This window comes from Oncorhynchus nerka, linkage group LG27 (genome assembly GCF_034236695.1).
Source record: "Oncorhynchus nerka isolate Pitt River linkage group LG27, Oner_Uvic_2.0, whole genome shotgun sequence".
NCBI lineage: Eukaryota > Metazoa > Chordata > Actinopteri > Salmoniformes > Salmonidae > Oncorhynchus > Oncorhynchus nerka.
Genome location: NC_088422.1, coordinates 76123928 through 76148434, shown reverse-complemented (window position 1 = coordinate 76148434; position 24507 = coordinate 76123928). Strand labels below are relative to the sequence as shown.

The 24507-nt window shown below is 40.3% G+C and overlaps 1 protein-coding gene across 15 annotated transcripts in view; it reads right to left on the bottom strand.

Moving 5' to 3' along the window:
• Positions 1-8718: 8718 nt before the first annotated feature.
• Positions 8719-24507, bottom strand: part of LOC115123604 (pleckstrin homology domain-containing family A member 7-like) — a 159660-nt gene continuing 143871 nt past the window's right edge. For all 15 annotated transcript variants that reach the window (XM_065012004.1, XM_065012008.1, XM_065012013.1 and 12 more), the window contains 5 exons: positions 20076-20306; positions 16335-16556; positions 15977-16110; positions 15728-15873; positions 8719-9438 (listed from right to left, as the gene is read on the bottom strand). In XM_065012004.1, the coding sequence (XP_064868076.1) occupies positions 9416-9438; positions 15728-15873; positions 15977-16110; positions 16335-16556; positions 20076-20306 (756 nt within the window). In that variant the 3' untranslated portion in view covers positions 8719-9415. The remainder of the gene's footprint in view (positions 9439-15727; positions 15874-15976; positions 16111-16334; positions 16557-20075; positions 20307-24507) is intronic.

The window sequence follows — 24507 nt, the reverse complement described above, 5'->3', positions numbered from 1 at the left end:
TACATTGTCAAATGTAAATGAAGTGACACTTTTTATATCAAAATAATATTTGGGCCACTAGGCCTACCAAGCAAATGTTTTCCGCCCCCTTGAACATTCAATACAAAATATTTCAAAGGCTTAAATAGAATTCCTGGTTTTTATTATGGGCTACAATTCCATTGAAATTAGAGGAATAAAATCACTTCTCAAGATGTCTATAGTAGCCTGCTATGTATCCTCAAAATCGTAAAAGACAATAAAAAAATCTATAGCATCAAAGGTCTGTATAGACCAAACTCTAGCGGACATATTTAACGACAAAACAGAACAAAAACATTTCAACAGTAGGCTATACATCTTGATATTAGATGGACAACTGTTCTGAGGAATGATAGTTCAACACCCTTTTTCCGCTGTAAAGGTAGGTAGGCTACAGTGAAGAAAAGTAACGGTCCACCGCGGGGCGATATACAGGCTACAGGTAAGAGGTAAGCACAGGTTGCAGCACACTGGGAGGCACTTGAGTTACGCGCTGCCTTCATCTACACTCAACAGAATCACTATCCCGCACCATCATCAATTCAAATGAATCCCAACAACAATATGACATGAGGAACAATGCGATAGCTTGTTGAAAATGTAAAGGAAAAAGTTTGTAATATACAGCATAGGCGGAGAAAACAAACTACGACCAAACCTTTAACACTCGCTTTCAAGAACAGCAGGACAATGGTTTCATTCATTCAATAGGTAAATAAGACAATGTTGTACTTACAATGACAGGGACAGAAGCAGTAGGAAATACTGTTTGTTAACTGAAGAGTCACAGAGGGCTAAAAAGAGGAGGGGAGGAGAAGAAGTGGGAGAGAGAGAGAGAGCGCGAGAGAGAGAATATAGCCCCTTCAGAAATCTTATCGCATCTGCTCTGGCTCTTCTCTGTCTTTCATTTTCACATTTTCACATTCCTTTTGTTCAAGAGAAAATCATACCCACACGTCACATATTTTTATTATTCATTTTCAGCATTACGTTCAACACAGCAAACCTAACGCACTGCAAACTTTTCCTCACAATAAGTGCGTTGTCTCCTTTTGTTCTGAAATATAAATGTATAATTCAAACAAGCTCATCTTCGCTAAGGGGCTAACTAATGCTCACCAAGCTCCCCCAAAAAACCTGGAGCATAATACTCAGGTATTGTTTCTTTTTATATATTATTAAGATTGGTAAGTTCTACAGAAACAAAGGAGTGTAAAGTCCTAGTAACGATGGAGAACACTTGTTTCATTATTAAGTGGTCCAAGGAGACATTGTGTGGATCTTCTATTGGATCTTAAATGAGAACGAAGAAACGCATTGCTCTTCAATGACGATGCAGTCAAGCGATTCCTCAAATTTGAAAAACAAGGATGTTGGCACATTTAGGATTTCCCTCTAAGGTACAAGATTCAAATGTGTTCTTTCAATTAGTTAGAATTTCAGTGTGGTTAATGTTAAAGACAATTAAAACATCTTATCTTATCTGTGTAATTATTCGCAAAATCATATTGTACATAGGCCTACACTAGGGAAATGGCATGTTTTGTTGAAATCAAGAGGCTTATTGTATTTTTGATTATGAAAAATTGATGTGTGCGATGCATATTGTTGAGAGCAATGTGTTTTAATAATTAATTCATTAACTTACTGACATATATTTAATGTAACATTTTATATTTTCGTGTTACATTTATTTAACATTAGAAAGGTAAGCTAGAACCATTCAAATGGCAGTTAATTAAGTGTACTTGTTAGACGTGACTCATACGCCACCTTTCGGTGACTTTGAGAATTTCCTCTTGCACTTCTCACTCATGAAACACACTGTAAATAGGATTAATTTGTAACACAGAGAGGCAAGACATGGTTTGAGGTAGACAAATGAGTTGATGCCGTTTTGAATTAAACTCCAAGCTACTGAAACAACGCAATTCAATAGACTAAATAAATAATAGTTGCAATTTGTCAGCCTAAAAAGCTTCAAGATATCTTACTGTAATATGGTGAAAAGTTACACCATGTCCTCATCTGGTCTCATTGAATGTGACTTAACATGTTTTTTTGGTTCACTGTGCTAATTAGTGTTCTAAATGTCGCCAGATATGGCTATGCAGCTAACTATAATAATAAGATGCAACTAATTTGACAATTTACAACTCTTGAATATGTCAATTAATTTATAATTGATTAACTGTTAATTACATGGATACATCATTTTTTCTGTGTGTGGTCAACTGAAGGAAGTGCAGATTATTGGCTCTTGGTCCTCCGGTGCTCATAACCAGGCAACTGCCTGCATAAAGAGAGAGATTGTGTCAGTCCAACTGGTTGGGGTAAGGCAGCAGCAAACATCACATTTGCATATCCTGAGCTACTTTGATGCATCTTGAAATGCAAGTCTAGCCTATTAATATTTGAAAAGGAGAGTGCATGAAAATCAACATTTTTGTTACATTAAATGAACACGTGTTCTTCTCCTGTTCTGCATGGTTAATTAGAGAACACTATTCTGTCAGAGGATATGAGGGGGTTGCCGTGTGATTTGTTGGGTTAGCACCAGAGCCATTCAACAACGCGTTACATACACATCAGCTTCCTGTCGGAGTTTAGCTTCATGGCAGAGTTTCGTTTTAAATCATACATGATTACAGGGGCTCCTGAAAAGGTGTGGAAGCCTCTTCCACTTGACATCATCCAGGAAACAAATGACACTGCAACAGAAGTTGAGAAAAAATGGTTTCAATTCAGATCAGTGATAGAATCATTTATTCTTAGAAATGTGCACAGACAATGGATACGATTTTCACATACTGTCAGAGTCTAAATGGCATGTCCCTTTGTAGTAAAGCAATAGATGAAAAGGAAACCCGGACCATAAGGTCTACACTGTAACCTTTTGAACAATAAACACCGCCTCACTACCTTCAAAAATATGTGAGATCAATAGAATGACAAAGCAAATGATGGTGTGGATTGCAGAGGAGCCATAAAGAACAGAACATAACAAACTGCAACATATTATGTGGCAGGAAACAAGAAGGGATCAATTAACTGCTGGTGGTCGGAAAACCAATTCATTATGACGTTTTGTGTTGGTGGCAAGACTTTAGAAACATTTTAATTATAGATAATAGCTTCATGGGAGGGACATGTGTGCAACATATTTGACTATAATGCTGAACATAGGCCCTTTTCAAGTCTTGATCCTTTGGGAGCTGTCATAAAGTTAGCCATTCCTTTATTGAGATAAAACCCTAACAGGTTGAAGTTGACAATGGTCAACATGACTGAGGACATTCATTTTAACGTGTGCCAAAGTATTCCTTGTAATTCTTGGTCAAAGTTAATTGCAAGTTTAAGGTATTTAAGTATTTGACATCCTGGTTACTGACTGAACTCAACTGTGTTAGTCTTCAGATAATTGTCAAATGATTGTCAAATAAATTATTCTACACAATACACAATAATAAAAAAAAACATTGTTACAAATTGCCAGCAGAATGTTTGTAAAAAAATATATTTTTAAAAATGTGTGTAAATAGGGGTTATTTTCTCATAATGATTTATTTAGGTAAACACTTTTCTGCATAAATTGAGTGTTCATAAGCCTTCCTTTATATACAGTGCTAACAGGCCTACTTTCCATGATTGAAATGTCTCAAGGTTGAAAAGTAAGCAATAAGGCCCGAGGAGGTGTGGTATATTGACCATATACCACAAACCCCCGAGGTGCCTTATTGCTATTATAAACTGGTTTCCAACACAAATAGAACAGTAAACAAGTATTTTTGCGTCAAATCCATGGTATATTGTCTGACACTGTATACACATGGCTGAAGTGCTGTTTCAGCACCAGCATCAGAATTCAGGAGCGAAACTACCCGGGTTTATAATGTTCGGTAAGGTTTCATAATCATGTTGTAGGCCTACATGTTGTAGGCCTAGCTCTTAAGGTAATATCATACCTTAGCTATACAGCAAAAATAAGACAAATTGATACAACATTATTTGACTTGGCACATACTAAATAGGATACTGCTAATTTATTTGACTCCATATGCCAAAAGAGAAAGGTCAGAAAGGTCAAATCAATTCCCATATTTCCAGAGCAGTATGATGACCAGTCCGTAAACTGACATTATTGATGGAGTGCTGGTGGGTGCTGTATTGCTTTCACAAACTGACACACTAAATGAATCTCCACAATCTGAACATGAACCAGGCATAAAGGCCCTCACTCCCTATCCAGGAACAGGCCTCTCTCTCTGGGCATGAGAGTACACATACAGGCATAAAGGCCCTAACTCCACCACACTTCATTATTAATGAATGCCAAGTTATGTAATTAACTCAAACAACATTTGCATACATGCAAATCCTCCTTCTCCCAATTGGACCTGTAAAGTGGGACTCTGTTCTCATTAGCTGACCCAAATCTCTTACTTGTAACTCCAAATTTCCTCAAAGTTTAGTCAGGATCTAATATTTCCTTTTAGGTTAACAGGGAACGACTAATGAATCATTTTTAAATAAGGGAATCTACATGCTTTGTCTAATTACATAATGATAAGGACGTCATATTTCTGTTTTGAACTACTCAATTACCAATTCATTACTATCTGCACAAACTCCACTAATGCATATTGCTAGCTCAGGGGTGGGGCTTGAAGAGGGTTGAAAAATGTGTGACATTCTTACCATGTCAGCAGTGTATCTTCCGTCAGTGATCAGCAGAGTGAAAATGTAGGTTGTTGCCCCTCACATAAAAAGGTTCACTAAAAGCCAAAGGCTTACAATACCTGAACAAACACACAAACACTCCATGACTGAACAATTAACTGCTGCAGATGAAATGGTGGAATGAGATCTCAACTATGGCATGATATGAACAGTTGGAAGCCCTTTACACACAAGCAATAACCAATACCCTAACCCATTTAATTATTAAAACATTGGAAAATGTTCAGTCTTCATGGTGAGGGTGTGTTCTCGTCATCATCATCTTCATAATGCTTGCTTTGTAGAGGATTATAAGGGCCTGAAGATGGCACACATCTGCACAACACATACTCTATTACAACCCAAAGTGAGAGAGTGAAGGTGGGCCTTATTAAAACGACTCATCCAATGTTCATTTGTACCAATAACCAACACTGTAAAACATTTCAGCACGGTGCAGGTTTTTTCTTTTGTGCTTGCAGACAGAGTTGTGCCTTAATTTGAAGTGAAATGTGTTGCTAAGAGGCAGACAAAGTTTGAGCTGCTGCTGGATCAAAGAGGAAGCCCAAGGGCATCTTCTTCATTCATGTACACAAAAAGCCCAATTCATTGTAGGTATTGTAAATGCAAACCGTTTAAGGAACATGAGAGCAATTCATTGTTTTCTTTAACACAGCATTTTTTGAACATTTATACTCAATCATTTATAGGGTAGAACAACTGTGTTCACATAAACCTGTTATCATATACACTATTTTACAGTGCCTTCAGAAGTATTCGTACCCCTTGACTTATTGCACATTTTGGTTTGTTACAGCATGAATTCAAAATGGATTCACATTTAAAAAATCTCGCCCATCTACACACAATACCCCATAATGATCATGTGAAAACATATTTTTATAAACGTTTGAACATTTATTGAAAATGAAATACAGATATATCTCATTTACATAAGTATTCACACCCCTGAGCCAATACTTTGTAGAAGCACTCTTTCTGGGTAAGTCTTTAAGGTCTTTCCACACATAGATTGTGCAACATTTACCCATTATTCTTTTCAAATTCTTCAAGCTCTGTCAAATTGGTGATTGATTATTGCTAGAAAAACATTTTCAGGTCTTGCTATAGATTTTCAAGTAGATTTCAGTCAAAACTGTAACTCAGCCACTCAGGAACATTCACTGTCTTCTTGGTAAGAAACTCCAGTGTAGATTTGGCCTTGTGTTTTAGGTTATTGTCCTGCTGGAAGGTGAATCCATCTCCCAGTGTCTGGTGGAAAGCAGACTGAACCAGGTATTCCACTAGGATTTTGCCTCTGCTTAGCTCCATTCTGTATCTTTGAAGTAACTGTGTGTATTGAAACACCATCCAAAATGTAATTCATAACTTCACCATCCTCAAAGGGATAATTAATAACATTTTTTTCTCTCCCGCATCTACAAATAGATGCCCTTCTTTGTGAGGCATTGGAAAACCTCCCTGGTCTTTGTGGTTGAATCTGTGTTTGAAATTCACTGCTTGACTGAGGGACCTTACAGATAATTGTATGTGTGGGGTACTGAGATGAGGTATTCATTCAAAAATCATGTTAAACACTGTTATGGCACACAGAGTGAGTCCATGCAACTTATTATGTAACTTGTTAAGCACATTTTTACTCCTGAAATGATTTAGGCCATAACAAAGGGGTTGAATACTTATTGACTAAGGACATTTCAGCTTTTCATTTTTTATTAATTTGTAAAAATGTCTAAAAACATAATTCCACTTTTACATTATAGGCCAGTGACAACAAATCTCAATTGAATCAATTTTAAATTTAGCTTGTAACACAACAAAATGTGGAAAAAGTCTAGGGGTGTTTATACTTTCTGAAGAAAGTGTATATGTCTACCCTGAAAGAAAGGCTGTGCTGAAGCATTGAATAACCATTGAATAAGTTAACCATTAAATATGTTGTATTGCAATAAACTGAGCGAGAATGAGACAATGAATATACTATTAAATATCAGTCTTAAAAAGTTACAGGTTTATTTTATTATTTTCATTTTATGTAGGCATGTACAGTGTGTTGGGAGAGAATATTAAATCAGTTTTAACTGTTCAATAATTGAACACCAGCCCAACCCTTATTAAAGCATGTATATTGATCTTGAGATGATAAAAGAGCATAAAAGACCATTTTAGAATCAAAAGTACCTTTTGTGTTGGACCCTTTGGTTCAGCTCATGTCCAATCAGAGTCCAGTCAGAGTCACTGACTGGGCTTTCACTACTAGACCATCCTCCCTGCACACGTCAGCCTTCTAGTGGTCATGGAATATTGTGAATGACACAAAAAGTCAAGCTTAAATACCCAGGGCCATGCCCTTTATTGAAACATACTATACCTGGGACTGGCAAGGGTTAACATGGGGCATGTTTACCAACAAACAGTTCCACCCTGTTACAATCATGTGGGAAGAGAAACCTTCACTGTTTTTCACAGTTGTTTACTCTGGATTTCATATCAAATTCTCTAATCATTTATAGTTTCAAAATGACTAAAGGTTGTCTCCCCCCCAAGTGCTCAATTACGGGATTTTGGAGTCTACTGGGAAAGTCTGGCATTCCTTTTTCTATTCATGTACATTTGAAAACCTTTTCCTAGAGTCAGTGAGGAACATTTTGTAAAGGATGAATGTGTGAGGCCTTGATTACGTTGAACAGAACAAGACAGAATTAGCATAATAGGCCCTATTTCATTCTCTTTGAAGTCCAGAGCATAGCATAACAAATGTATATGAACCAGCAGCCAAATGTCAATAAATGGAAATGCCACAATCCTCAGTGGATGGTCTTGGGTGAATTTCTGCAGGAGGAAAAAAACAGCCCATTTATTGCTAAATAAGCAGAATAGCGGATGTGATGGGTCTTATACCCACCAGGGCTAGCAGGCACTCTGGGGCCCACACTCCCACTCCTCGAGATGGCATGGAGAGAGAGGAGATGTGGCGGCTCCCACTGTGGAGCTCTGGGAGGTGCATCCCCTCTCACAGGTGTTTTCAAAGAGTACCATGATGCAGACAAGTGTATGTAATTACTCTCCAATTAAAGATAAAGATCTCACAAGGGAGGTGAGAACAGTCTACTGGACCACCAGCCAAAGGAGCCTAGTCTATAAGCAAGATACCAGAATATGCTATACGAATATGTTGAACTGTAGAATGATGTATAGGACTGACAGAACAATTGCAATTGATTCTAGTCATGACTTTTATATAGCTGACCTTCCATTTACAGAACATGTGAAAAAGTAAGTTACAAAAAGCTTAGATTCATAATTCCATCAGCTTTGATTCATAAGTTCAATGCCATGTTCGTCTCAAGAGGTTTATTTTACAAAGTAAAAGATCTTTGATTTAAAGATATAAATTCTATGCTTCAGATACACCAATGCTATTACTACCCACCTTCCCAGTTGAAAATGTAGAGACACGGAATAGAAAATGCCCTTTAAGAAGGAGAAGCTTTGAACTAAAGAAACATTTCAAGGTTTTTTGTATTGAAAGTTTGCCTCATTTGGTTTGAGCCTGTAAAGTTGGATTCCCTTCTCAGATAATAGAATGAAATGTAACAGGGCAAAGCAATCAATAGGAATGTTCAAAGAGAATCCTTAGAGCTGTGATGAGACTACATTTTGTACTTTTTGGTCAGCATGAAGAGAAGGTTATCAGAACTGGCACAAGATAAAGGGTTTTGAAGATTCTAACACAGTCAACCATATTATTCAACTGTCATCCACAGAATAGTACAATTATTAAACTGGCGCAATAACATGATTTAAATTCAATACTGTACAATAGGCTATAAGACCTAAGAGTTTTGGGGTTCACATTCTCTGAATACCTCAGTATACCGTTATCATTTTATAACGGTTATTACGACTACTGCATGAGTCTGTTGTCTGAAGACAAAACATTTGATAAGGCAAATGTCATGTTAATATCTTTAATATTTACATTTGTAATAATTATCATTGTGCAACCTGCCCAAGCCATCCAGAAAATATTATGTTCAATGTTATTGTTGTAAGCAAAAATAAAAAAATCAATTTGGCAAGCCATTAAGAGACTGGCAGTGCTAGATACAAACACAAATTACATTTCAAGTGATTTGGTGTAAGAATATCGTCTGAGTTTTGACAAAAATACAATCAACATGACACATGTTCAGTACCTTATCATGTTCATATCAACCTTCCAGTTGGTGAATACTCTCATTAACTTTTTTTTGAAAAAATACAAGTTCCCTCCAAATTCAGATCACACTGCAAGACAAAATATTCTCACCTTGAAAATATCTCTTTCAGTTCTTCACTATGATACAGTATAATGCTAAAAGTGCAATAACATGTATAAAACCTTTTCTATTATGGGATTAACATCTGTTACACACTTCCAAAGTTAATATGCACAGCAGCTTTCACGGCAGACATACATTTTCTTAAGAAAATAGTAACTTCATTTTAGCTCCTAAAAATGCCTCAGCGAGTAAGTCCTGCTGCGTGCTACTGAGGGCAGGTTAAATGTTCACTAACACTCATCTACTGTATAACAGTGTAACTGTCAGCACCAAACAAAGTCTTTCTTTCTTCAAGAATCCAGGTTGTATTGTCATCATGGAACAGCACCTCAGTGTCCAGAAAGCGCATTGGCTGAGGGAAAATCAACAAAACACATCGAGTTAGTTTAGGAAGACTGAGAAATTCTAGAAAACCAAGCAGAATGGAAGAATGGGAGGAAATGAGATCCAATCAAACAGTATTAGCAAGATTTTAGGTTAGTAAAGTAGAAATATATATATATATATATATATATATTTTTTTAAATCAAATACCATGGTCTTACTGAATACCAAAGTACAGTACTGTACATGGGTAAAGGTTATTAACCTAAACGCATCCCAGCTACAATGAAGATGAGGCAGCAGCACTCACCACAACACAAAGTGCATCATGCAACACACCAGATCTTTAAAAGGGAATATTAGTCTCATAGGAAACCATGAGAAAACAACCTTTTTTGAAAGCAAGAAAGACAAAACCCCAAAAACCCAAGTGACCATACACCACATATGGAATTAACGGATCATTGTACCTTACTGGCTCGGCTGTAAACTCTCCTTCCAGACTCATATTAAACATCCCCAATCCAAACTCAAATCTAGAATCAGCTTTCTATTTCGCTACAAAGCCTCCTTCACTCACGCCGCCAACTTACCCTAGTAAAACTGACAGTCCTACCGATCCTCGACTTCGGCGATGTCATCTACAAAATAGCTTCCAACACTCTACTCAGCAAACTGGATGCAGTCTATCACAGTGCCATCCGTTTTGTTACCAAATCCCCTTATACCACCCACCACTGCGACCTGTATGTTAACAACACCCACCCGTAGCACACGTTCCTTCAGGTATATCTCACTGATCATCCCCAAAGCCAACACCTCCTTTGGCCGCCTTTCCTTCCAGTTCTCTGCTGCCTGTGACTGGAACGAATTGCAAAAATCGTTGAAGTTGGAGACTTTTATCTCCCTCACCAACTATAAACATCAACTATCTGAGCAGCTAACCGATCACTGCAGCTGTACATAGTCCATCTGTAAATAGCCCACTCAATCTACCTACGTCATCCCCATACTGTTTTTATTTATTTACTTTTCTGCTCTTTTAAACACCAGTGTCTCTACTTGCACATCATCATCTGCTCATTTAACACTCCAGTGTTAATCTGATAAATTGTAATCATTTGCTCCTATGGCCTATTTATTGCCTACCTCCTCATGCCTTTTGCACACAATGTATATAGATTTTCTTTTTAATACTGTGTCATTGGCTTGTTTATTGTGTTATTGGCTTGTTTATTGTTTACTCCATGTGTAACTCTGTGTTGTTGTCTGTGTCACACTGCTTTGCTTTATCTTGGCCAGGTCGCAGTTGCAAATGAGAACTTGTTCTCAACTAGCCTACCTGGTGTAATAAAATAAAAATAAAAAACTACATTGTGAACTGGGAAACATTCTCTGCTCTCTGTCTTTCTGTACAGCATGTCACATAGTGGAAAAATGTTCTGTCATTTTTTCCCTCAAACTCAACTCACATCACAACAAACTTGAAGCAACTGAATGAAGTGCTACAGTGTACTGTTAAACCAAGCGGTGACAACAACAGTCATACAACAACATCATACTGTGTGTGAGACTGATTCAGTGAACACTGTTTGTTTCTTTTAGAACACATACAGGAGCTGTATCTTTAGGTATCCTTTGGAAACAAACATAGCTGAACACATACAGGAGCTGTATCTTTAGGTATCCTTTGGAAACAAACATAGCTGAACACATACAGGGGCTGTATCTTTAGGTATCCTTTGGAAACAAACATAGCTGAACACATACAGGGGCTGTATCTTTAGGTATCCTTTGGAAACAAACATAGCTGAACACATACAGGGGCTGTATCTTTAGGTATCCTTTGGAAACAAACATAGCTGAACACATACAGGGGCTGTATCTTTAGGTATCCTTTGGAAACAAACATAGCTGAACACATACAGGAGCTGTATCTTTAGGTATCCTTTGGAAACAAACATAGCTGAACACATACAGGAGCTGTATCTTTAGGTATCCTTTGGAAACAAACATAGCTGAACACATACAGGGGCTGTATCTTTAGGTATCCTTTGGAAACAAACATAGCTGAACACATACAGGAGCTGTATCTTTAGGTATCCTTTGAAACAAACATAGCTGAACACATACAGGAGCTGTATCTTTAGGTATCCTTTGGAAACAAACATAGCTGAACACATACAGGGGCTGTATCTTTAGGTATCCTTTGGAAACAAACATAGCTGAACACATACAGGGGCCGTATCTTTAGGTATCCTTTGGAAACAAACATAGCTGAAACACATACAGGGGCTGTATCTTTAGGTATCCTTTGGAAACAAACATAGCTGAACACATACAGGGGCTGTATCTTTAGGTATCCTTTGGAAACAAACATAGCTGAACACATACAGGAGCTGTATCTTTAGGTATCCTTTGGAAACAAACATAGCTGAACACATACAGGAGCTGTATCTTTAGGTATCCTTTGGAAACAAACATAGCTGAACACATACAGGGGCTGTATCTTTAGGTATCCTTTGGAAACAAACATAGCTGTCGTTTACTCTATAACAATTTCCTTTCCAAATATATATGTATGTAAGTGCAGATTGTAGGCTTGGCTGTGCATACTGAACCATCTCCAAATATATATGTATGTAAGTGCAGATTGTAGGCTTGACTGTGCATACTGAACCATCTCCAAATATATTGTCTGCGTCCCAAATAGCATCCTATTCACTACATAGACCCTATGGGTCCTGGTCAAAAGTAGAGCACTATATAGGGAATAAGGCATTTCCAAATGTCCACACATCATAACCTCTGACCCCGACCCTTTCAGCTGAGCAGCACACATGGATGAGGAAGGAAACAGGACAGGGTTGTTGATAGACACCAACAAGGTGGAAGACACCAAAATATACACAAAGACATGCACACAGTCCTACACATATTGCAGAGTGCCATGGATAAGGAAGGGGATCGGGTTAGTAGTCAAGGATAGCCAACAGATGGTGCATGATTGAGCCAGTACAGTAGAGAGCCTGAGAGTGCCACAGGCCAAAGTTAACTGGACACACTCACACAGTATCATGATCAGTCCCAATGTGTTTGCACATTAAAAATAGTGTCACTTAAATTTTTCTCCCTGTTCTACATGTATTGGTGAATACTGTTAGCAGTCTACAGATGGTGGGATAATTGGTGTTGTGGAATGCAGCTGTGAACACTTGTTCCACTGTCAAGGTGCTGAAGCAAAAGGTGTCTCACTTTGTTAATTGCACACAATGCTCACGTAGCTAGTGGCATTTGTGTTGCCCCCTTACCCTGCCCAACACACATTTTAGATAAAGTTACAAAAACAATTTACAGACAATTAGCACATTGAGATTAGCTGGCTGCCTGCAGATGTGTAGGTATGCTGACGGTAATGAGAGGGGTGATCTACTACCTTCCGAATTACAACAGTGCGGTGATCATGCAGACAGAGAGGTGTGAAGCAGCACCCATGTTAGGGAGAATTAGTGAAACCTCAATACCATTAGCATGCTGTTAGTCCTTACTTTGTTTTCTCTGATTAGACAAACGAGAAGTGAAATCCGTTGCTTAGAGGAGGAGGAGGGGGAGGTGCCTGAGAGACAGGAGGAAGAGGAGGAGGAGGTGGAGGAGGAGGTGGAGGAGGAGGCACGGTGGGGATGTTAGGTTGCAGTGGTACTACTGAGAAGTAGATACAGGGAGAAGAAGAAGAGGAGGACAGAGAGGAAGAGGAGAACAGGACATTAGTCACATTAGGAGCAGCACTGAGAAATCCAAAGGCAGTGTTGTTTTTAAGACCACCACAAGCGAGACTGATTCAAGACCAAGACTGGAGAAAATTGAGTCTGAGTCAAGACCATGACTGGGAGGGGGGCAACCAGAAAAATGCTGGGAGGGTGTCGACCAGAGAAAATGTGATTCCAATTCAAGACCATGGTTGTAATTGTGTCAAATCGCAACCATAATTGTCCAGTATTTCTGTGTTGATATTTCAGAAGAACATATGGATGGTGTAGACATTCAGAATGGTGACAATATGCTGCTGAGGAAAACAGAGAGACACTCACAGGTCTGTAATAGATACAAAGACAAAATATTCAGTATTACATCTTCCCCAAGTCTCCCCTTACTAATAGTGAGAGCGCAACTTTCAAACAATGTCCCCCACTCCTCCCTACCAGCAAGTCAAGGAAATTCTGACGAGTGTGACAAAGTTTAGGGTAAAGGACAGTAATGTTAAGAGTAAAGTAGGAAGCCCAGGTTTGAATTGGCGCTAAGATTTTAATGTGTAATGAAAGGAGTGTATATATTTGGCCTGGCAAAGTGGTTTTATGGGCTGACTGAATGGAAGCAGATTGGTGTCGGCCAGAAATTAAGTCCTCATTGTCCGAGGCAAAGTCAAGACCGAATTAAAACATTTCCGACACCGGGACAAGACTGAGACACCCCACATGTGGTCTCTAGACTGGTCTCAAATACTACAACACAGGGACAAGACTGAGACACCCCACATGTGGTCTCTAGACTGGTCTCAAATACTACAACACAGGGACAGGGGCTGGCTGGGGCCACTTCCACCATGCCCAATAACAAACAAGACACCAATCTAACTTGAACACTAAACATACCGTACAGTAAAACAGTAAAATATAAGATGTCACTTCAATCAATTATCATGTAGCTGCATGTCAATAAAATGCCAATGTTTATTTCTTAATTATACATAATCGAATTGAAAGAAGTTTCCTTTTATACCAAAGAGTTGAAAAAAACATTGATTTGGTCTGACAAGATGCCTCGTGTGATGTATTCTGAAATTTCTCTATGCTGGAAAGATTGTTTGAATTGTTGACTCTGCTCTTCTGTGCATTTAAGCTCCATCATATCCTGATGCTTGAGTGTAAGTCTGTGTGACAGAGAGAGAGAAGAGAAAGAGAGAGAAGAGCGAGAGAAAGAAAGAGAACGAGAGAGGAGGAGAAAGAGAGACGCAACTCATCTAAAGGGCTGCTACTGATGATGCTACTGGAAGAGTGAACCTGCCTGCTGCAAGGTAAAGATGAAAAGTGATCTGGGTGTCTTTTATGAGAGTTCAGAACCATGTTCAAAGAGCCAGCTACGGGAGGATGCAGTTGAGAGCCTGAGCACAGTCTTACTGGGTCATTGATCAGCCTCACAAAATAGCCTCATCAAGAGAATCCTCCCCGTCTGAAAGATTAGACACGGATCGCAATTATCTCTGTCTTTACTCATAAGGCCCACACTTATAAGAAATAATATTGAGTTATTAGGAGATGAACGGCCTGATAGCCCGGCTTTGCACCTTTCCCCTCCCCTCCTCCATCATCCACAGAGCACTCTTGAAAGCGAGCTACCCTCTGTTTATCCCGTCTTCAGCTATCCAGAGGATGTCAATGTGATGCAAGGTAGATTTGACTGATATTGTCAGACACATACTTGAAAGATAATCATTTCTGAAAGTGTTTGGCTCTGACATGACGAACATCCACACAAGAGCGTCAGTCTCTTAGAATCTGTGCATGAACCAAAAAGGGGAGGACTAGGTGCTCAATCATAAGTATAGTTATTGGAAATGACACATGATTGGCAGAAGTTCTACCACCAAGTTCATGTTTGAAGAGTGAAGACTAAAACATAATGTGGAAGTTCGTAGTGAGAAGATGACCAGTTATTCAGAACATTCATGTATGTCTATCAACGCCTTCTACAAAATATAATTTGACGTTTGGAAATGTTGGAAACCATTTATGTATACAAATTCAAAGAAGAGTCACTGAGAGCATCAAACAGTCCTTTTCTTTTATCCCATGCAGTCATGACTTTCTCCCAGCCTCTGATACATTAGTGTTGGTATTACTGCAGACTAGATGCAGAGTGTGTGTTGGTATTACTGCAGACTAGATGCAGAGTGTGTGTTGGTATTACTGCAGACTAGATGCAGAGTGTGTGTTGGTATTACTACAGACCTGGTGCAGTGTGTGTTGGTATTACTGTAGACTAGATGCAGAGTGTGTGTTGGTATTACTGCAGACTAGATGCAGAGTGTGTGTTGGTATTACTGCAGACTAGATGCAGAGTGTGTGTTGGTATTACTGCAGAGAGTGTGTCCAGTTGTGTGTGTTGGTATTACTGCAGAGAGTGTGTCCAGTTGTGTGTGTTGGTATTACTGCAGAGAGTGTGTCCAGTTGTGTATGTTGGTATTACTGCAGAGAGTGTGTCCAGTTGTGTGTGTTGGTATTACTGCAGAGAGTGTGTCCTGTTGTGTGTGTTGGTATTACCTGCGACCTGCTTGCTCTTGAGGGAGGCCTCTGAGGCCAGGGCGTAAGACATGGTGATGATCCTCTCCTGCTTCAGTAGGGCTGAGTCCAGACCCACCACCTCTGGCTGGTCCACCGCCACAGAGGGCCCCGCCAGGATCTGAACACTAATCACACGGACACACACACACCATTACACAATGAATTGAATGGCCTGTCAAACTGATCTTCCATATTGGCCCGGTGAGTAGTGGTGGTGCTGTAATATACCTGGACTTGGCCAGAATGTTCTTGATGCGCTCCATGTTGCGATGGCGAGCCTCCACCTCCTGAGGGCTGAGAGGTTCCTCAGGCTCTGTGTCTATGTAGCGCTCAGGGATTAACACCTTCTGAGGTTTGGCCAGCTACACACAGAGAAACACACACAGTAGAGGTTTCCTACTAACAGCTATTCGACTCTAGTACCATTACTGTAGGGATTAGCGAATATAACCATTGAAGCTGAAAACAAGTATATTCAATTGTTTAAACAACATTGTGAAAGTACTAAGTCCTTGATGAAATGTTAAAGTGACCAGCTCTGACTTGGTGAGGTTTGATGGTGGAGGTGGTGAGGGTCAGGTTGTACCTCTCGGCTGAGGTCCAGGTCATAGTCCAGCGTCTCCAGATCCACCTCCTGGGTAAGTGTGGACGTGGCTGTAGAGCGGAGGGTCAGCCACTCATCTGACTGGGACCGAGGTCTATCACTGTGCTCTGCTGGACACTCCTCACCCTGGACCACGCCCCGCGTCTCCTCCCCCTGCACCGCCCGCTCCAGCAACTGCAGGTCAAACTCCTGCTCTCGCCTCCACTGGAGGAGGAGGGGTAGACAGACATGACAGTTACACACAAACACTACTGCTTCACAGACACAACAGCTACACACCAACACAACCATATTGCTGCTTCACAGACACAACAGCTACACACCAACACAACCATATTGCTGCTTCACAGACACAACAGCTACACACCAACACAACCATATTGCTGCTTCACAGACACAACAGCTACACACCAACGCAACCATACTGCTGCTTCACAGACACAACAGTTACACACCAACACAACCATACTGCTGCTTCACAGACACAACAGTTACACACCAACACAACCATACTGCTGCTTCACAGACACAACAGTTACACACCAACACAACCATACTGCTGCTTCACAGACACAACAGTTACACACCAACACAACCATACTGCTGCTTCACAGACACAACAGTTACACACCAACGCAACCATACTGCTGCTTCACAGACACAACAGTTACACACCAACGCAACCATACTGCTGCTTCACAGACACAACAGTTACACACCAATACAACCATACTGCTGCTTCACAGACACAACAGTTACACATCAATACAACCATACTGCTGCTTCACAGACACAACAGTTACACATCAATACAACCATACTGCTGCTTCACAGACTCAACAATTACACATCAATACAACCATACTGCTGCTTCACAGACACAACAGTTACACATCAATACAACCATACTGCTGATTCACAGACTCAACAGTTACACATCAATACAACCATACTGCTGCTTCACAGACACAACAGTTACACATCAATACAACCATACTGCTGCTTCACAGACACAACAGTTACACATCAATACAACCATACTGCTGCTTCACAGACTCAACAGTTACACATCAATACAACCATACTGCTGATTCACAGACACAACAGTTACACATCAATACAACCATACTGCTGCTTCACAGACACAACAGTTACACATCAATACAACCATACTGCTGCTTCACAGACTCAACAGTTATACATCAATACAACCATACTGCTGCTTCACAGACACAACAGTTACACATCAATACAACCATACTGCTGCTTCACAGACTCAACAGTTACACATCAATACAACCATACTGCTGATTCACAGACACAACAGTTACACATCAATACAACCATACTGCTGCTTCACAGACACAACAGTTACACATCAATACAACCATACTGCTGATTCACAGACTCAACAGTTACACATCAATACAACCATACTGCTGCTTCACAGACACAACAGTTACACATCAATACAACCATACTGCTGATTCACAGACTCAACAGTTACACATCAATACAACCATACTGCTGATTCACAGACTCAACAGTTACACATCAATACAACCATACTGCTGCTTCACAGACACAACAGTTACACATCAATACAACCATACTGCTGATTCACAGACACAACAGTCATACACCAAAACAACCACATTATTAGTCCCCTTTCCAACTGTTGACTCAGGATTTGTTGCCACAATTTCATGGCAACATCCAGTGTGAGACTCTACAGATGTTGATTTCTTCTTCTCTGTAGCTATACTGTATATTGTGCATTTTCCCTTTTTCAAATAAAAAAAGGTGATATTTCTGTGTGTGTTTTCCATTCAAACATACATACAATGGCATACAACATAAGAAATGCAACAGTATTCTCCACAGGCAAAACCACCAGCATGTACAGGCCTGTTGATGGGGGTGTGGTGCACATGCACGTGCAGTATGTGAAGTCCCAAGCTCTCAGACCACAGCATGCATCACTCTACTTGTGCAGTCAGTGATTAGGGAGAAGATGAGGAGGAGAGAGGGATCCATCTAGCTACATCCATTTACATGTACATATTGGTCCCAGGCATCATTGTGCTTACTAGACAACAAAAAAAAAGCCCACTGCAGTAAATACCACAAATACATATTTAATACACATGCAATGAAGAAAAAACACATGGCAAGCATGCATTTATTAGGAATATTTGTGTTTATTTCTTATTTGCAAACCTCTACATTAAATATGTGGAGAAGAGGGAGGGAGTTTAGTGATCCTCCATTTGCAGATTAACAGAGAAATAATATGCTGACTTGAGTTCTGATACGACTGTAAATGATTGGCACAATGGATACATGTACTTTACATTAGGCCTTGCTGTATGTAGAGTCCGTTAACAAGGAGAGATACGTGGTGGTAAGATCCACAAGTCACCACAATCAGAACTACATTCACACTGCTAAAGTCACGCCTTAGAAGCTTTTACTCATGTACAAAGACTAAACGACTAAAACGAACAGTATTAGACAGATGTTGCATCGTATCAAATGACAAGGCACATTAAATGTATAATGTGATGAGTCAATAGATGATGTTAGAACATGTTTAATCCAGCAGTCTATATCCACACTTATCCACTCTTTAAAATGGCAGTGAAAATAAACAATGTAAAACGTCTAGTTTTTTTAATCTGCAGGATTATGTATGATTTGTCTGAGCAGCACAATGAGACCTGGTTAGAGAATGACAGACCGTTCTAGAAGAAGGGTATGTGGTTAGTATCTTAGCAGTGGGCTGCATTAGTGGAGTGATAGGAACACAGACTGAAACACTGTCATGGAGCCTGAGAATAGGTCAAACTGCAGTTTAGTCAGGGTGGGACAGATTGAGAGAGTAATTAGCTGCTGTGTGTATCTCCAGTATTGAGGTAACATTAGAGAATAGCTGAGATAACACTTGTTGTTTAGCCAGGGGTGGGTGTAGGGAGGAGAGAGGTAATGGCTATGGGCCGTTAATGCATCAGTAGGGATATGATTCAGTGTAGCACAATCAATCAACTACAATCAACCCCTACAACGCTCATTTACTGAAGCTGCATTAATGCATCAGTGTTTAGTACTAATAATTCACGTACAGATTCTCACAAGCTAACCAACAAAAAGCACTTTGACACAGTTAAAGATGGCCGACATATAAGAATGCCGTTTCCATATCTCCCAGGGTCTTTAATAGAGTTGAGGAAGTGAGGTTAATCATTACCATGATCACTATCATAGCAGAGTCTACTTCAGTAGAGACAGACTGTAGTCTAAAATGCATTATGTGAATATCTCTCAATCCTTCCAATCATTTTCTTGCGATGGAGTCAAGGACATTTGAAATCAGGGGCCCTGCCTATTCTGTCCTTTCTGTTATTGCATATTCATAGTCCTTCACTTCCTAGGTGAGAACACCGGGAGTTCCACCTGCATGTCACACCACAGCATCTCTCACCTCTCACCGCTCACACAATCACAGCAGTCAATTCTCACACCCACTTACCTGCTGCACCAGCTAGTTCAGGCCAACTCACACACTCAAACTCACATCAACGGCACTATGAAAACCCTAGGCAACTGAAATGTATTAGTGGTCGCATGCATTGTTACTTCTGCATGCATTGTTACTTCTGCATGCATTGTAGCTGTAGCTCTAATCGTCATGCTTTAGGCCTGTGAGGCGTAGCTCTAACGTACTGAGCCCAGGTCTGCGGAAAGGGGGCGTTGCTGTGATGATGAGGAGGAGGAGGCTCGTGATGAAGAGGCCTGGCGTTCTCCTTGACTCAGGGTCCTCTTGCGCTGGCGGACCAGAGCTTTCTGGTGCCTCTTCATCCTCTGCAGCTGCTCCTCAGCACTCATCCTCCCCCTGCTCTGCTGCTGCAGCACATCCCCAGAGTACAGACGCTCCAAGGCACTCTTTGGTCTCTCCTGAGAGGAGGGAGGGAGGGTATAAATTAACACAGCCCACGACACCAGCAAGAGAGAGCGGGAGGGAGGGAGCAGGGGAGAGGATGGCAAAGGAAGAGGGGGAGACAGAGAGGGAGAGGGAGAGCAGGAGGAAAAGAAAGGAGAGATTAAAGAGAGTTTAGGTGCCACCATAATTTTACATTAGATCAAGATGCAAAAAAGTCTGGGAGTTTTTAACAACGAGAAATTTAGAATGTTGAAGAAATCCCATTAAAGTGGATGATTTTTTTGGGGGGGACAAAAAAACGTAATAGTTTAAAAAGTATGTTTTAAAGTTTGAATGGGGTTTCTTGCTTAATCTCGGCCTGCACTCCCAGACGATGAGTTCTCGGTCCATGTTGCAACATTACGGAGGTTCTCCTGTATACTTTTTAGCCAGTAGATCTGAAAGCTGCGCTCACGAGCCAAAAGTGGTCCCCGAAAATTACTACGAAAAAATTACTACTTACTACGAAACATACACTGTATATACAAAAGTATGTGGACATCCCTTCAAATTAGTGGATTGGGCAATTTCAGCCACACCCGTTGCTGACAGGTGTATAAAACTGAGGACACAGCCATGCAATCTACATAGACAAACATTGGCAGTAGAATGGCCTTACTGAAGAGCTCAGTGACTTTCAGCGCGAGACCGTCATAGGATGCCACATTTCCAACAAGTCAGTTTGTCAAATTTCTGCCCTGCTAGAGCTGCCCCGATCAACTGTAAGAGATCTTATTGTGAATAGTATACGTCTAGGAGCAACAACGGCTCAGTCGCAAAGTGGTAGGCCACACAAGCTCACAGAACGGGACTGCCGAGTGCTGTCCTCGGTTCCAAGACTCATTTTTGAGTTCCAAACTGACTCTGGAAGCAACATCAGCACTGTTTGTTGAGAGCTTCATGAAATCGGTTTCCATGGATGAGCAGCTGCACACAAGTCTAAGATCACCATGTGCAATACCAAGTATCGGCTGGAGTGGTGTAAAGCTCGCCACCATTGGACTCTGGAGCAGTGGAAAAATGCATTCTCTGAAGTGATGAATCACGCTTCACCATCTGACAATCCAACGGACGAATCTGGGTTGCCAGGAGAAGGCTACCTGCCCGAATGCATAGTGTCAACTGTAAAGTTTGGTGGATGAGACATAATGGTCTGGGGCTGTTTTCATGGTTCGGGCTAGGGGGTGGGTGTTCCAGTTAAGGGAAATATTAACACCACAGCATACGATGAAATTCTAGACGATTATGTGCTTCCAACTTTGAGGCAACAGTTTGGGGAAGGCCCTTTCCTGTTTCAGCATGACAATGCCCCCGTGCACAAAGCGAGGTCCATACAGAAATGGTTTGTTGAGATCGGTGTGGAAGAACTTGACTGGCCTGCACAGAGCCCTGAGCCCTGACAGAACCCCATCAAACACCACCCAACATCAGTGGCCGACTTCACTAATGCTCTTGTGGCTGAACGGAAGCATGTCCCCGCAGCAATGTTCTAACATCTAGTGGAAAGTCTTCCCAGAAGAGTTGTGGCTGTTATAGCAAAGATGGGATGAACTCCATATTAATGCCCATGATTTTGGAAAGAGATGTTCGACGAGTGTCCATGTACTTTTGGTCATTTAAATATGTGCACCACATCATTGCTATTTCTCAGGCTCTGCTGTGTGTGCATCTTGGGGTCGTGGCTAGAACTTGAATTGCTAGGGAGTTGGCCCACGTGGGGAACGATGTAGGTAAAATGTCGCAGCACAGCTTCCAGAATATGTTTTGCTTTCAAACTCGGGATTTCGTGGCTAATTGAACTAAGTCATTCTTCTCATATTATGCATGTATGATCTACATATTGACACATTGAGCCCAAAGCAGGAGGTTTAAAATACTTAGTGGTCGCCAAAGTTCCGGAGCATGTCTTTAAACCAGTCATTCATTAGCATTGCATAGGCTGTCTTACACCCCCCCAAGTTGTAGATGATTAAAAGGCGGCTGAAATTCCTGATTTGGCCTCGTTTGAGATTTGGTTCATTAAGAAATGCTAGCGGCCATGACTGAATTTAAACGTGAGTTGATTTCGGGGTGTAGTTTGATGTGGGTGTTTTGTGTGTGTGTGTGTGTGTGTGTGTATGTGTGTGTGTTTGCAGGTGGAAAGAGTTAGCCAAATTCTTTCGCCAATTAGCTTAATCCGGCTGGTGTACAACCGTGGCAAAATTGGTTTGACTTTGGATAGCCTATCTCTGGGCTACTTAACCTCTTCAACCTATGGGGGCGCTATTTCATTATTGGATTAAAAAACGTGCCCGTTTTAAGCGCAATATTTTGTCACAAAAATATGCTTGACTATGCATATAATTGACAGCTTTGGAAAGAAAACACTCTGACTTTTCCAAAACTGCAAAGATATTATCTGTGAGTGCCCCAGAACTGATGCTACAGGCGAAACCAAGATGAAACTTCAAACAGGAAATGAGCAGGATTTTTGAGGCTCTGTTTGCCAATGTCTCCTTATATGGCTGTGAATGCGCCAGGAATGAGCCTGCCCTTTCTATCGTTTCTCCAAGGTGTCTGCAGCATTGTGACGTATTTGTAGGCATATCATTGGAAGATTGGCCATAAGAGACTACATTTACCAGGTGTCCGCCCGGTGTCCTTTGTTGAAATTGCTGCGTAATCTACAAGCTGCACGCAGTCATCCAGTGATTGAGAGGAGAGAGGAGACTTCCACGAACGATATATCATGAAGAGATATGTGAAAAACACCTTGAGGATTGATTCTAAACAATGTTTACCATGTTTCAGTCGATATTATGGAGTTAATTTGGAAAAAAGTTTGGCGTTATGATGACTGAATTTTCTGTTTTTTTTTGGTAGCAAAACATGACGCAGAAAACGGAGCGATTTCTCCTGCACAAAAAACTGGAAAAAAAACCGGAACATTTGCTATCTAACTGAGAGTCTCCTCATTGAAAACATTCAAAGTTCTTCAAAGGTAAATTATTTTATTTGAATGCTTTTCTGGTTTTTGTGAAAATGTTGCCTGCTGAATGCTAACGCTAAATGCTACGCTAGCCTGCGAATGCTATCAATACTGTTACACAAATGCTTGTTTTGCTATGGTTGAGAAGCATATTTTTTAAAATCTGAGATGACAGTGTTGTTAACAAAAGGCTAAGCTTGAGAGGTAGCATATTGATTTAATTTCATTTGCGATTTTCATGAATAGTTAACGTTGTGTTATGCTAATGAGCTTGCGGATAGATTTACACAATCCTGGATACAGGTTTTTTTCGTAGCTAAACGTGACGCAGAAAACGGAGCGATTTGTCCTAAACAAATAATCTTTCAGGAAAAACTGAACATTTGCTATCTAACTGAGAGTCTCCTCATTGAAAACATCCGAAGTTCTTCAAAGGTAAATGATTTTATTTGAATGCTTTTCTGGTTTTTGTGAAAATGTTGCCTGCTGAATGCTAACGGTAAATGCTATGCTAGCCTGCGAATGCTATCAAAACTGTTACACAAATGCTTGTTTTGCTATTGTTGAGAAGCATATTTTTGAAAATATGAGATGACAGTGTTGTTAACAAAAGGCTAAGCTTGAGAGCTAGCATATTGATTTCATTTCATTTGCGATTTTCATAAATAGTTAATGTTGCGTTATGGTAATGGGCTTGAGGCTGTAGTCACGATCCCGGATCCGGGATGGCTCGACGCAAGAAGTTAACTACTCAACGTAAATGAGACAATATTTTTATGTTGCATACCTTTTAGCTTTTAATAGTTGTATATGAATTTCTACAATTTATAGTGTTTTGAGGTTTTTAAGTCATTGAGCTATTGGAATGTTTACATATTGTCCCATAGGGATACGCAAAGTCAAACCACATTTATCAAGGGCATTATGATCAGGTCGTGTGCAGCTGCACTCTGAACTGATTATACTTGTGTGCTGCCAGCTGTGGGCATGTGGGCAGGACTTTAATAAAACCAACATTCATTTACATTGTGACATGCTCAGGTACAAAACTCAGTTTTGGGCGAGACTGACTTTATGATCAAAAGTATTCTATTTATACTTTGTAATACATGTTGACAGTAGAATAAATACTTCTGACTCATATTTAGGCCACATAGGCTGTTTTCTAAATGAGAAGTTGTTTTTTAGGGGCAGTTGCTCTTTAACCT